The 15404-nt window shown below is 39.2% G+C and overlaps 1 protein-coding gene across 1 annotated transcript; it reads left to right on the forward strand.

The window, feature by feature from the left end:
• The first annotated feature begins 13363 nt into the window (after positions 1–13363).
• On the forward strand, positions 13364–14335 carry LOC113261419 (olfactory receptor 11L1). The gene has a single exon (XM_026507542.4). The coding sequence runs from the start codon at positions 13364–13366 to the stop codon at positions 14333–14335; it is 972 nt and encodes a 323-aa protein (XP_026363327.3).
• The last annotated feature ends 1069 nt before the right edge of the window (positions 14336–15404 follow it).

Raw genomic sequence — 15404 nt, forward strand, 5'->3', positions numbered from 1 at the left:
GGGGCTTCGATCTCATGACCATGAGATCATGACCTGAGTGGAAACTAAGAGTCCGATGCTTCACCTACTGAGCCACCCGGGTGCCCCTGTGGGTCCTTCTTCTAAGGATGATGGTTTGGCCTGAAGCTTTGGTGGTGGGCAGCGTCTGAAAGGCTTGAGGTCATCTGCCAAAGGCTAGGTGGTTAAATAAACAAGATTCTTTGAGAGCAAATAGATGCAGATATGAGCAAAGCAACACAGATGTGAAGTTAGAAAAGAAAGCAAAAGGGCACAGGGCTGCCCAGTAGAAAAGCAGATGGTGACCCAGGCTGAAGACTGTGCCACTTTCTCGCCAAGGCGATTTAGAGAAGGGCATGTCCACCTCTCTGTGCCAAACTTCCTCTAAAATAGCAGGACATTGTTAGTTCCGAGGATGAGATGGACTCACAGATACCACACATTTGATCCAGGCTCTTGCGAGACTGAGTATATTTGATTAAAGAAAAACAGCAAGATAGATGGGAGAAGAATGGTGAGACAGAGCTTAAGCGACATTAGGATGGGGAGTTGTTTTTTTTTTTTCCTGTTTTGTTCAATGCTATGTTCCCAGTACCTTCAAGAGTGACTGGCACATTTGGACACCCAGTAAATGCTAGTTGAATAAGTAATCAGTGAATGAACAGAATCAGTACAGTTTATCTTAGAACCTAATGGATGGAGGAATTTCAAAGATGACTATATTATGTCAAAGGTGAGATCCATATTTTTCTATAGGTTACATATATTAATTTCCTTCTTATTCATATCCCTGAGACTCTCAATGATGCAAGAAACATCTCTATTTTATTGGGAGACACAATAAAGCCATATATGTGCTCAAATGTATAGATGAATTGATAACACAGCTCACTCGAATGGAGATTTCCTAATTCCTAGAGGCTAAGAGGAGCTTGCTGGTTTCCCATTTGGGGGTTTGCGGATTGCAGTGGTCTTCAGTAGGATGAGGCTGAGTGACTGAGCTGACATCAGAGGGCACGTCCTCCCCAGCTGATTCTAGGGCAGCCGAGTTTAAGCTCTGTTTTGTCTCCAGACTTGTTAGCTGAGGAATGAGGCCTGTGACATCATTGTTATCATTGTTCTTAGAAAAACATGCTTCCCTTGCAGCGCATCTATCCAGGTAACTAGTGGAATGGATTATAATTTGATTTCATTGTATTTACAAATGCTCTGTGAAGTGACAGCCTGGGCCCTGTTTTGTTTAATAGGGTTGGTCTAACTGAAATGTGTATTTTCTCATGATCTTTCTTCTAAGGTGAATAGAATACCTCTTTGTGTCGTTACAACCCTATTTTGGTGCACTCCCTCCTACATTCTTACCTCTGAATCTTTTTCAGGTTGCATACGTCCAAATCCACCCTGACTCTCACTAATACTCTTTCTCTACTTCTTTTCTCCATTTGTGTCCTGTCTTCTCTGACAACATGGGAACATCCGTCCTTTGCAAATTCATTCCTGCTCACCTTCCCTAACTATCTCCAGGGTATCCTTATTTTCTTCCCTAGCCTGAGTCCCTTGTCCTTCTCACCAAGACTCTCACTTCTCCCTGGCCTCACCGTTTGCCTCAGCTCTGGGGATTCACAATCGCCTAGACCCACACTCCTTCTACTCCACAGGGGGAAAAAAAAAGTCAAAACCTCAAAAGCAACAGCCGCTGACACAGCACTTTCCTTCCTGCTTGTGGTTTTTAAAAGGATCTTGGTTGGTTTTCATTCAGCACTTACACCCTGCATTATACTTGTTCCTTTTCCCCCAGAGACTGCATTGGTGATTTATTGAGCTAGGGTTTTCAAACGTCCTCTGTGGACACAGCCTCAACTTTCCCTATTAGGTAAGGGGCAACTGCATCCAGGGAACCTCTGTGTTGCCACGGAGGGAATCCGGGATGAGGAGTTGAACCAGAGAAGTTTCTCATGATTCTAAGGGAGAGTGAAGGGTGTCTGAGACACAGGCTGTTGCAGTGGGAGAAATGTCACCCCTTGGCTGGTTTCCGGCACATGTGAGCTCCATTCCCCATATGGGCATGTTAGCAAAAGTAGATTTATGTAGTAATGCTATATTTAAAAAATGATTTACATTAGAATTTTCTTTTAAGTAATATGAGGGACTTAAGGACAAAAATGTATCCTGTTCATATTTTTTTAAGGATTTTATTTATTTGTTTGACAGAGAGAGACAGCCAGAGAGAGAGGGAACACAAGCAGGGGGAGTGGGAGAGGAAGAAGCAGGCTCCCAGCGGAGGAACCTGATGTGGGGCTCGATCCCATAACTCCAGGATTGCGCCCTGAGCAGAAGGCAGCCACTTAATGACTGAGCTACCCAGGTGCCCCCCTGTTTATATTTTTATTCCAAAGTCCTTCACTCAGACTGCGCAGAGTAAGGACCCAGTATAGCTTCTGGAATAAATTAATAAGTACAATGTCCCATGTGAGATTTGCAGTCATTCTCTGAAAAAAATAGTGTAAACCCCATGCATATATTAGATATGAGAAATCTGAGATGTAATAAATGCAAGGAATGGAAACAGTCCTGTCTTTACTTCTATGTCTAGTGTTTGGTGAGGATCCTAGTGTGCTCTGTGGACTGGTGCCGGTATGGCATTCTCCCTCAACAGACGATTCTAGGAGCTAGGCACCAGGTCTCGGGATCAAATGCAGAGCTTCTGTCCAGCTGAAGGAGAGAACTGGCACACGGACAAAATGACCAGGTAGTGGCAGAATTTCCCAGGTGCACCCACGAGGGTGGACAAATGGGCCAACCGGAATGAAGACACGATGTGTAAGCATGTGGAGAAAAGGTTCACAAAGGAACTGCTCTTGGAATATAGTTTCCAGGGAGACCTGGAACTGCCAGCCTGCCCCTGTCTTTCTAGTGGAATCTGGTCAGAATAAGCACAAGCACAAAACCCAGTGACGTATGAAGGGACATTGGGTGTCTCAGAACGTCCAGGAGTTTGATGTGGTTCCTGGTCCCGCTGCGGCCAGGGCAAGACCAGCTGATGACCAATTCTACATGTTCCACAAATATGTTTAGATTTTTTATTTGTGGGGAATGGGCACTGATGACAGATTTTCAGTGATGGTCGCTGAATTTATACCCAGTCCCTGTATTTGTCTTTCCCAGTGCTTTGGGATTTGAGGCCCTAAGGGTCACTGTGAATTAGGGGCTCTGCCTCTGCTCGAGGATGCTCTAGTGTGGCTGGGGGTATGGGGTAAAATGGGACATATGAATTTCTCCCAGCTTCTAGAGGCAGCCTGAACTCAACTGTACTTATATAGATCCCATTACTGCATATCCAATAAATGTAAAAACAGACCTTCTTTCTGGGCCTCTCTGTCCATACCTCCAAGCCAGGCCCATGAAAGACTCTTCAATGAGTGCAATATCTCCACTCCTTTTTCCATCGCCATTCTACATAAAATACGTAAGAAGAAGCAGAGGCATTTCCCCATATATATACAGACTTCCACACGTTGACACAATTAATGGCCTCATATGGAATCTAGTGTTTCATATAGTGCTATTGTTGTAAATTAGTTTGACACAAAAATAGGCTTTGGCGCTTAGTGCTTATATGATATGCCCCATGCTAAGAATGTCTATGAATTCAAGAGTCTTCTACAAACACACTATGGCATAAGAGAGAAAAGCATGAGTCATAGAGGGGGATTTTTCCTGTTTTCTATAAGACTTGAAGAAAGAGAAAAGGGCATATACGTTGTTTTAATTAGTGGCAGGGTGGGAGAGAAATCAGGAATAATTCACGGTGATATTTGAAAAGGGTTTCCCATGACTGGACACAAAGTACTTAATTAAAAAAAAAAGATAATATTACAAAGTTCAATCTTATTTTTTAAATAAATGAATACATCCTCAAGTATAAATAAAGAAGGTACATGTTCCTCCCCAAAGTGGAGCATTCCTATGAAAGTTCTTGTAAACCAAAATGCATACTAATGAATCATTAAACACTACAACAAAAACTTACTATTTACTAGATGCTGGTAACTAAACATAATTTAAAAAATTGTTAAGTGGATACATTTAAAAAAATTGCCATTATTAGAACATTTTTGAGCATTTCCAGACCCCAAAATAACCTCTCTTAGGCTTTTCTGATACCTAGGGATGAATCTTGCTGAAAAATGCACCAAACAAATCAAGATTAAGCACAGAGGCTCACAAAATGCAAAGCTATGGTGGCTTGATGCTGAGTGTAGCTCCTGGGGAGCTAGCTTGGGGGGGGGCACACTTACTGCTCAAGGTACATGCCAGGTCATTAACTGCTCCCTGCAAAAACAAACACTGAGCCCTCTTTGGTAAAAGCAAACATCCTCTTCAGATTTCTTTCCCTTTGCAAAAGCTGATGTTAATGTAAGTCTCTCACAAAAGTGAAATGGAGTAATGGGAACTTTCAAAAAGCAGGGAAATACCTGTAATAGCAGAGCTGGGCATTTTAAGAGTAAAGTTTAAAAGACTGAAAGCAATGGTAAAGTGAAATTTCTCTGGAAAGCAGATTTTGGTAGATGAATGTTGTGGTATCAGCCCCAGGGGCTATGTCTGAACACTCTTCCTAATCTCCTGAGGAGGGTTTTCCCAACTACCCATCCTGTTCGGACCCCACCCCACCACTTCCATGCTGGAAATTCTCTTTCATGCAGGTATAATAAGTCTCTTCCTCATTCGTCTCTCATGCTAGCTCCTGAATTCCCGAGCAGGATAACACACCTTCTATCATTAGTGTAACTAACATTTACTCATTTCCTTTGGTGTCCTTTGAGCTTGATTCCACTGATAGAGCATACCCAATTCCCGGAATTGCCCGAAAAGCAGAGCATGACAGTGAAAGACAGTGGATTTGAAGCTAAAATAGCCCTGTATTCAAACACTGGTGCTCTGGCCCTGGTGAGTGATATCATGTCATTCAAATACCCTGCAGGTGCCCCTGGTGAGTTATGTAAGCCTCTCTGTGTCTTTGTGGGTGAAATGGGTTCTTTTATAAGGCTTATATGGGTTTTTGTGTATAGAGGGCCTGACATCTAACACATGCTCAATAAATGCTTATCCTAACCCTTCACCATCCACTCCTATAATGCACCTGAGAGAAAGAAAGGAAACTGCAAATCTTTGGGGACATCATCTGTTCAATTGTGTGCAGAGGCTAATTGTTCTAAATTTCCGTATTTCCACTGTGTGGTCAACATGGAGAAGTTTAAAAGTGAAGGTTTTCTTCATAATTGTATGCCAGGAGGTTTATCAAGGTAATAGCAAATTAACTACTAATTTCAAAACATGGCTTTCTTGAAAAAAATAATTATTGATTTATACATTGTGTGTTATCTTCTGCTGGTTGTTTCAATGACTTCATCAGCTGTTTTTGGTTACTTGATTCTAGAGGGTAGTTTTAAGTTATTAAAAAAAAATAACGCATTGCCCAAGTTGTCCTTGAACATTAAGGATTTCTAAAAAATACAAATATCAATAACTGTTTCGCATGGGTAGCACAAAGCATTCCTTATAACTGCAATGGCCCCACCACATCATATAAATATGTAGAGAATGCAACAAGCATTATGAAAAACTTAAGTAGAATTCGAAAATAACTCTGCATATAATTTAAATTGATGGACTAAGAATTCTGTATCCACCCATCACACACATCAAGCCCCTAACAGAGGTAAGCAATGTTAAGGGGTTAGAATGGGATTTGAGGGCGGTGGTGACTTGACTTTGGAAATAAAGGTCTGTGATGAATGCATCCTGGAAAATCCCCCTCATTTCTACAGTTCTACAAAGGCAATATGATATTGACAAAGTTGAATTTAGATGTTGTCAGCAAAGTGTGCCTCTAACTTAATTTGAAATAACTTTTGTCTATGAGACAAAATAAGAATTACATTTCTCAAAATATTTGGATGTTATCCTATCTATTCAATAAATATTTGCTTGTATAATACCTAAGCGAGTGATGATATTCCCTGTGTTTAAACAATATCATATCTGAGTTATAGAATGCCCTTCTTTTTTTGAACCAAAATATATTTCTCTAAAGATGCCTCATCTGTTAATGTCATCTCTACTTTTAAGATGAAACAGAGCAATTTTAATTTCTCTTATAAAACTATTTAATCTATAAAAGCATCCATGTTTATCTTCTTCGAATCAGATGAGATACCTCCACTTCTTCTTCATTATTATTTTTTTCTTTCTTTACAGGATTTTATTTATTTATTTGAGAGAGAGAGGGGGAGGAGAGAAGCAGACTCCCTGCTGAGTAGCAAGTCCAGGGCGGGGCTCAATCCCAGGACCAGAGATCATGACCTGAGCCGAAGGCAGATGCTTAACCCCCAGGTGCCCCTCATTACTTTTCTCTTGGCATAATTCTAAAGCATCACAACATCCTCCACTGAGCACATACCACATTGGCTAGGAGCTTCCCAAGCACGGCCCTCAATAGTGAAGGCAGTGTGCTCCAGGAAGGCTGCAAATGAAGCTGTCTGTCCCCATGCTTACTGTGTGAGACTTCTATTGACTGACGTGCGCTTACTCCCCCACCCTACTATTTTGTGAACAAGTATATTTGGTAAGACAAGAATCCACCACTCTTACCTAGAGAAGCAGGAAAGAACTCTGTGCCAACATGGCCTCTATATCCAGATATTCTGGGGGGAGCTAATTGTTCCGTAGCGACCTTGATCTCAGTGACCTTAAATGAATCACTTACTTTCTAGGCCTTAGCTTTCTTACTTATACATTGATGTCCAACATGTAGAGCTATTGTAAATGTGGGATGAAGAACTACATGTATGGCACCATGACCCCAATTAAATAAATGCTCAAGAAATGTTGGCTATATTATTATAATAAGAGTATCATTATTTTGCATTTTACACTGAAATTAGATTGTTATTAAAATGAAATATTAATTATCTTAATTTGAAATGACTTTCAGCAACATTTGGTTAGGTTTAAGCTTACTATTAAATAATTATATTTTTTATATAATCCTTCATATCATAGTGATAACTAATTACCCAATTTCAAAATTCTCTGTGCACTGATAAATGAATTCATCATACAACAATGAAGAAAACTTTAAAATATCAACTTTACTGGGTCATATAAAAGAGGGATTTTAAAATACCATTCCTGAAATGAAAACTTGAATATTTAAAATTATCTGTAAATTTGTTTTGATGTGATACATCTAAAAGGATATTTATTTTTAATGCAATAACATAATTCTTAATTAATATGCAATAAACTTTAGTAAAAATAAGTTTATAATGTTTGAAGTAAGAAATCAATAACAGGATTCTTGCTGCACTGTGAAATAAAATACAGAGCAAATGACTGTTATGAACATTCCTTTGATTTCTTTGATTTCATATTGCACTATCAGAAGCTATGATACTGATGGGAAATAAAAGGCTAGTGAAAAGAATACCCAAGATAATTGATGGCCAGGAGTAGTGAGGAAAAGATGACCCAGTGAAGGAGAGGCACAAAAAGAGACCCTATGTATGTTCTATATAGTACACATTTGTAGGCTTCTAAGTGTTTCTGTCATTAAGACCCTTCAAAACCTACAAATGTGCACCATAGCTTGCAGTTTATATATTTCATGATATGCTTTTAATCCTCATTATCCAGTTTAGTCTTAGAGGTGATGTTTATCTACCCGTACTCTAATATCTTCTCTTTGCAGAGAAGAGACACCCACCCTCGTCACCACATGCTTGAATATTAGAAGGAAGCTTCATATCGCCCCCTACCTCCCATGGTCCATGATTTGCTCTCACCAGGAAGCCAGGTTGATTTGTGAAGCCTGACACTTTCTGGTTGTGGAGATTGTATATATATATTCCATTTGCCTTCCGGCTGTCTGTCCCTCATGTGTAGGCAGTGATGATCTTTGTAGGCATGGACACCCTCCCATCTCCGTAAATGGAGGTGTGGCTGATGTGTACAGATGAAAGTGCCAGAGAAAACTGTCTAAGTAAATAATCTGCCGTGAAGACCCTATCACAACTTTTTTTTTTTCCTGCAAACATGCAGGAATTACAAATTTAGGTTTGAATTAGATATGAAAAGTCCACCTCACACAAGATACACAGTCTATCTATGGTGTTTAATTTTGTCCCCCCAAATTTAATAGCATGAGCAAAGACCTATGATAGAAAGTTGTTATAAAAGTAGTAGCAAAAAAATGCCAAGATGATCCAGGCTATATAATTAGCTATAAAAATAGCCTGGATACAGGTTATACAGTATTAACCTAATTGCATCTCCCCATATGTAGAACTCACAAAAAAAAATTTGGAGGGTAAGACATCAAGTGCCTAACTGTGGGAGACAGTACTATGGATCCCTCCCCCAAATAACTTGGATATTCTTCCCAACAGCCTTTATTACCTATAAGCACAATGGTTTCTGATGCTGCAGTATACAACATATCCTAAGGAACATACAGTTGTGGTCATTTGCTGCATATTTTATTTCATCACAGTTTACTCAGAAATTGTTTTTTTACTAGAATTTATTTCATGTTATTTAAGAATTATGTTGTTGAGTTAAAATAAACACCAATTTATGTATATCACACCAAAATAAATGTACTGATATTTTTGTCTACTTCTTTCCATTTTCAAGTTTTCTGAAAAGTATAGGCATGAATAATATTATTTCTAAAAAATATTAGTTAATGCAAACATCAATGCATCAGATTATAATGACCTTTCATACGCTTGAATTTTTTGTTTATTTTTTTCTGTGTGTTTTTTGTTTTGCTTTGTTTTTAATACTGTTACATTATAGATGGTTTGAGAAACTTTTTCTTCTTCAACCTATCTTCCAAAACTCAAAATAAAACAGCCTTTCATATAAACTCAGATGTTGCATTTTTTTTTTTTTGATAAATTGACAGATTCACATTTAGAATGAGCTTGGGTACAGATTGCTCTCATTGCATAAATTAATTAATTTTTAGTCATGAATTGTTTTTGTTTTTTCATTTAGTTATATTTGCAATTAAAATATGATGGCAAAATGACATTCAACAAAAAGCAGCTGTCGTATATCCAGTTCTCAGGATAGGTGATTCACTAATGGTCTGCTTGCTATATTTTAGAAAACACTCTTTTGATTCAATTTTTATCTCAACATTTCTGAGACCAATCCTAATTAAAAAAAAAAAAAAAACTTCCAAAAGAATGTAAAAATTTATTTATCCCGAATGTGTTACAGACATCTAAGCCTCAGAAGGTAGAGCTGAATCTCAGAAGATTGGTTCCATTGTTTACTAACTCGATTGACAAATTACAGAAAAAATATCTGGGGACCAGGATTCTCAGAAGGGCCAGGTCCCCAAGAAACCCAGTTATTAAAAGGAGAAGCCTGCTTCATCCAAGGTCAAACCCCAGCAGAGGAGATGGCAAATTTCCACTTGTATGAGGAAAGCAAGGCCCACATTTGGGTTCAAGGAGGACAAGGCAGATCGTGGAGCAGGGACACTTTAGGGCTCTCCATGCTGGGAAGAAAGACAGGTAGGAGAGGCTCGTGTAGACAGACACAAAGGTTTTCAGAAGGAAATCAACATGGTGTGTGTTTTAGTGTCGAGTGACAAACTTTGTTGTGTTGTTTGCTTTGGTTGTTGAATTCGAATTCTAAAATTACACAGACTCCAATAAATTCTTCCTCATTATCAAGGCAATTTTAGCCTTTTCTGATGCTCTGTGTGAAAACTAAGTAAATGGTCGTGCCATTTGCACATGCCATTGCACGTTGTTTAGCATACAAATCTTCAGTAACTGGAAAGTAACCAAGAAAGAATTTTTAAGGAGTCAAAGGCCATTTAGTTGACTCTAGGCAAGATTGCAATAACATTTTTATGTTTATTTTCATATAATTTCAAGGAAAGCTACAAAAATTAGATCTGAAGTTATGCCGGTGGCTCTAAAGAGGCCTCTAAAGAGGACTCAGCATTTTGGGAGGCAGATGTTTTCATTCTGATTTGATTTGTTTTTTGTTTTATTTTTAGCTCAATATAATTAGTTCTAGCACTGAACATTGAAGTCCTAACCTCCCAGAATAGCCATAGAGTAGCCAGAGAAGATACCATGGAGAAGGTGATATCTGAGCAGAGTAGGGTATGAGCCACTTAGAAATAATGATAATATCCCAGGAAACTGAATGTGTTGAATAGAAATGGAGTCAAGGCTTACACTGTTTGAACAATACTAAGGGAGCTGGAGTGCTGGGATCAGAATGAGGTAGGAGAAAAGTGGACAAAGAGATTGCAGAGGAGATAGGAAGAGAAAAGTAGGGTCTGCTACACTGTGAAGGATTTGGCTTTTTTTTTCTTTCTTAAGCATTAAGAAATCATATACCACATAGTTCAATATGTATAAGAGACATCTAATATTGTATCCCTGATAACAAGTGCATTGATTTTATCAAGATATTATTTTCATTCCATATGAATTTTTCATAGTCAAATGAAGATAATATTCTCAATTATTTCACTCAAGTATGAGAGGAAGAAATAGAACACAGCAAAAATAGTGAACTAAAACAACAATGAATTAACAGTAGATTCCCGATGTGTGCATAAGTGGATTGGCCACACTGATTTATTCACTTATCAGGAATGATTCACAGTACCATGTGCTCCCAGCATACCCAGTAAGCTGGGTGCCACTGTGGGCTTTGAGAAGACGAATGACACACGTTGTCCTCTCTTTGCCTTTGTTTCTCTCTCTCTTTCTTTCTCCCTCCCTCCCTTCCTTCCTTCTTTTCTTTTTTCTTAATTTTCTTTCTTTTTTTTTCTTTTCCTTCCTTTCTTTCCTTCTTTTCCTTTCTTTCTTTCTTTCTTTCTTTCTTTCTTTCTTTCTTTCTTTCTTTCTTTTTTTCCTTCCTTCTTTCCTTCCTTCCTTCCTTCCTTCCTTCCTTCCTTCCTTCCTTCCCTGTTTTAAAAGTTTCATTCAGGCTGCTTTATTGAGTATTTACTGAACAAGGACAGATGGATGCAGATGGGCTACAAGGAGACTATTGAACAATCCAGGTGAGAGGAAGTGGCACTTCTGCATATATTTTCAGGTGGAGCCAGATGATTTGGGTGAGAAATCAGATACTAGGTGTGAGAAAAACAAAAGTCAAGTTTTCTGATCTGAACAAGTGGGAGGATGGAGTAACCACTGATGAGATGTGGGAGACAGACTAAGGGGAGACTCTTAGGTGAGAAAGAAATGCAGGTTAGTTAGTGTTAAGTTCCAGATGCTAATTAGACATGTCAGGGTTCTTTCAAATAGAGAAATTGTTTACATGAGACATATAGTGAAGCTTGATACACACATTTTGGTGCTGAGGGCCAGGTGATAGCATTTACAGTCAAGAGTCTGCATCAAGCCTCAAGGGAAATGAGGGTGTATTAAGAGGTATTCAACCCCGAGGGCCTACATTAAAAGGTTGGAGGATGTGGAGAGATGCTAATCAAATAAATGGATACAATGTGAAAGACATGTCTGTAATGGAATTCAGAGGGCACATAGCTGGGCATATTAACTGACAAGAATAGACCCAGAAGATGACAGAATAAACTCAGCCATGTGGACAACAGATTAAGACCATTAGGGATGTTTGAAGAGCCACTGAAACGTGGCATTACTATTTTGGTGGAGTGGTGAGGGAAAAACCCTGATTGCAGTGGATTCAAGGGGGGTGCAGGCAGTTGACAGAGACAACACCCTCAAGAAGGGAAGGAGTACAAGTGAGCAGACAGATGAAAGCAGTAGGTTTTGGAGAACAGAATAACATCAAGACCATATCTTCTTTGTTATTTTTAAAAAATATTTTATTTATTTGTTTGAGAGAGTGAGCAAGAGAGAGACACAAGCAGGGGGTAGGGAGGGAAGGAGCAAAGGGAGAAGGAGAGGCAGACTCCCTGTTGAGCAGGGAGCCTGACTTGGGGCTCAATCCTAGGACCCCAGGAGCATGACCAAAATGAAAGCAGATGCCCAATTGACTGAGGTACCCAGGCACCCCATCGGTTGTATATTTTTTTTACAGGGAGAGAAAACCACCTGTTTACATGCTGAGGAAATGATCTAGCAGAGAGGGACCATTGTTAATTCAGGGAAGTAAGAAAGTATAATACCTGCAAAAACTTCCACTATGTGGGAGGGTGTAGGAACTAAAGCATGTGTGGGGGGATTTACCTTAACCCATGAATAGACCTTTTATTTGGAGTGATATATAGAAAGCAGATGAAGAAGAACTGAAGGTGGGAGGTGGGGAATTTAGTAGCCTGAGTATCTGGATATTCCCATTGGAGAACTTCAGGTTTTCCTTCAGAACAATAGGATTTTGCTGAAGGCATAGATAGACATGGAAGTGTTGGAAGTTTGAAAAGAGAAAAAAAATATAATAACTAGTCACTCAGGAGAATGGAAGAGTAAATAGATGAAAGAAAGGTGGAGTCATTGTTCCACAGCGTTAAAGACACACTGAAGTTATTGGTTATGAATCTTAAAAGGACAACATTATGTGTTGTCTCTCATCTCCTTTATTGCATGGAAGCTCATATATGGCAGTGGATGTTGCCTTTACCCAGGATGAGCTTTGACAATGAACGAAATGGAAGCAAAGGAAAGGTGACGTGTTGAATGTATACAGGGTACATCCTCAGTGGCAGGACATGGTATCCAACTGGGCAAGAAAGGACTCCGGTACAGGTAAAGGTTAACTCGGCTCAAAGCTTCACACACACACACACACACACACACACACACACACACACACAGCAAGGTATCCATAAATATTGTTTGAAAGGAGAATGAATAAACTTCTCCAAGATGTCATAGGAGATATGCTCAACCTGACTTGTAAAAGGGAGAAAGGAAAGTCATTGTTTCCATATGTGCCTGCTTTAAAAAAAAAAAAATTGTTGTTGTTATGCTTAGTTTCCAAGTTTGCTTTCCATCAGAGATTTTTTTGTTTTGTTTTGTTTTGTTCTGTTGTTTCTGTTTTTATTTTTATCTTTGGATCTTAGACTTCTAAATTTCAGAGAACACAAGAAATGGAATTTGCTGAGGTTCTTTCCAAGAACTAACATCCACATTCAGCTTATAATATCAAAATATTTTCTTATAAAAACAAGATGAAAATGTTGCTATAAAAGTGCTTGTTCCTATAAAGGGTTGTACACAAAGATCTAAACTATTTAAAGAATTAGTCTCTGAGCTGCTAAACATCAATAACATCAATAGCTACAAATATTTGTATGGCTTCTATATAGTGCTTTTCCAAAATATTTTCTCTTCCACAGGCAATGAAGCCCCCAAATGTGTCCAGTGTCACTGAGTTTCAGCTGCTAGGATTCCAGAATCTTCTTGAATGGCAGACACTGCTCTTTGCCATCTTCCTGTTCATCTACTTTCTCACAGTCACAGGGAATGTTGTCATTATTGCAGTAGTGAGCCAAGACCAGCGACTGCACTCACCCATGTATGTATTTCTCAAACACCTCTCCTTTCTGGAAATCTGGTATACATCCACCATTGTGCCCCTTCTCCTAGCCAACCTGTTCTCCCACGGCCAAGCCATCTCCTTCCCTGCCTGTATGACACAGCTTTATTTCTTTGTGTTCTTTGGGGCTACTGAGTGCTTTCTTCTGGCCATGATGGCCTATGACCGTCATCTGGCCATCTGCAGCCCACTCCACTACTCTTCCCTGATGAGTCCTGAGATCTGCACCAAGTTGGTGGCAGTCTCCTGGTTGACAGGTGTTGGCACAGGATTTCTCCCCTCCCTAATGATTTCCAAGTTGGATTTCTGTGGTTCTAACCAGATCAATCATTTCTTCTGTGACCTCCCTCCCCTCATGCAGCTCTCATGTTCCAGTGTGTATATCACCAGGATGGTCATCTTTATCTTGTCAATTGCAGTGCTGTGCATTTGCTTTTTTCTTACACTTGTGTCCTATGTTTTCATTGTATCTACCATATTGAGAATTCCTTCAGCCTCTGGTCAGATGAAGACCTTTTCCACATGTGGTTCCCATTTGGCTGTTGTCACTATCTACTATGGGACCATGATCTCCATGTATGTTCGCCCCAGTGACCATCTGTCACCTGAAATCAACAAGATTATTTCTGTCTTCTACACTGTGGTCACTCCACTGCTGAACCCGATTATCTATAGCTTGAGGAACCAAGAATTCAAAGATGCTGTTAGAAAAGTCTTGAGAAAAAAGTGTGGTATCTATGGAGTAAGAGTGAAGGGGAGTTTCTTTGTTGGGTAAGAAAAATTAGCACAAGAATACACAGTGGATTAATTTGGGGAATATGTGAAGGGCAGGCTCGGAGCCTTCAAACCAGAATGTCATCATTGGCACTATGTTGAATTTCACAAGCCATAATAAAGAGTTTCATCATGGTCCCTTGCCAATAACTGTTCAGAAGGCAAATAGCCTCTATCAAATCATTTTAGGGGCAATTTTATCCCTTGACACTTTCTTTCATCTGATAATAGTCTAATTGTGTGATTTAAGGGCATGATGATATCACACATTACTTTCAGATTTCACAGTAGGACTGAGTTCATAAAGCATACATTTAGAAAATTATACATCTTTTAAGTACTGGTGGGAGACAGGCCTTATAGATTCAATTCCTGTTGCTATTGGTGTCTATTAAATGTCTGTGGAATGAATGAAGATGTATAAATGATTGTTGACCTAAATTATCTCCTAGTGACAAGAACAAAGAAGGGTTTTTGAAGTGCCAAGGATTTATCTACAGGAATTTAGACTTTTTAATGCTTTTTATTTAATACAATTCTATGAAAGAAGGAAGAAAAGGAGGAAGGTAGAGGGAGGGAGGCATAAGTGGAGGGAGAGGGACAGGTGGAGTGGGAAGACAGAGAAAGACTAAAGAAAGAGGAAGGAAGGAAGGAAGGAAAAGAAAGAAAGAAAGAAAGAAAGAAAAAGAAAGAAAGAAAGAAAAGAAAAAAGAAAAGAAAAAAAAAAGGAAAAGAAAAGAAAAGAAAAGAAGAAAGGGAAGGAAGGAAAAGAAGGGATGGAGGGAGGGAGGAAGGAAGGAAGAAGGGAAATAAAGAAAACAAGAAAGCAAGCAGGGAGAGAGAGGTAAAAAAGAAAGGAAAGGGAAGGGAAGGATAAAAGATGGGAGGGGAGGAAGGAAAGAAGAGAGGAGTCAATGTTTCTTTTATTCAGCCAATATTTAGAAGACCTCTAGTAATCTTACCTTCTATCTCATTCATTAATTCCACAATTATTCTCAAATCCTTTATATGTGCCAGTCCTCATGCTGCAGTCTGGATTGCCCAGGGACATGATGGTAAAGAAATGGACA

This window comes from Ursus arctos, unplaced genomic scaffold (genome assembly GCF_023065955.2).
Source record: "Ursus arctos isolate Adak ecotype North America unplaced genomic scaffold, UrsArc2.0 scaffold_5, whole genome shotgun sequence".
NCBI classification, from domain to species: domain Eukaryota; kingdom Metazoa; phylum Chordata; class Mammalia; order Carnivora; family Ursidae; genus Ursus; species Ursus arctos.

Bases quoted from the DNA above. Each gene is read 5' to 3' on its own strand.
- LOC113261419 (XM_026507542.4), top strand. From the start codon at position 13,364: ATGAAGCCCCCAAATGTGTCCAGTGTCACTGAGTTTCAGCTGCTAGGA.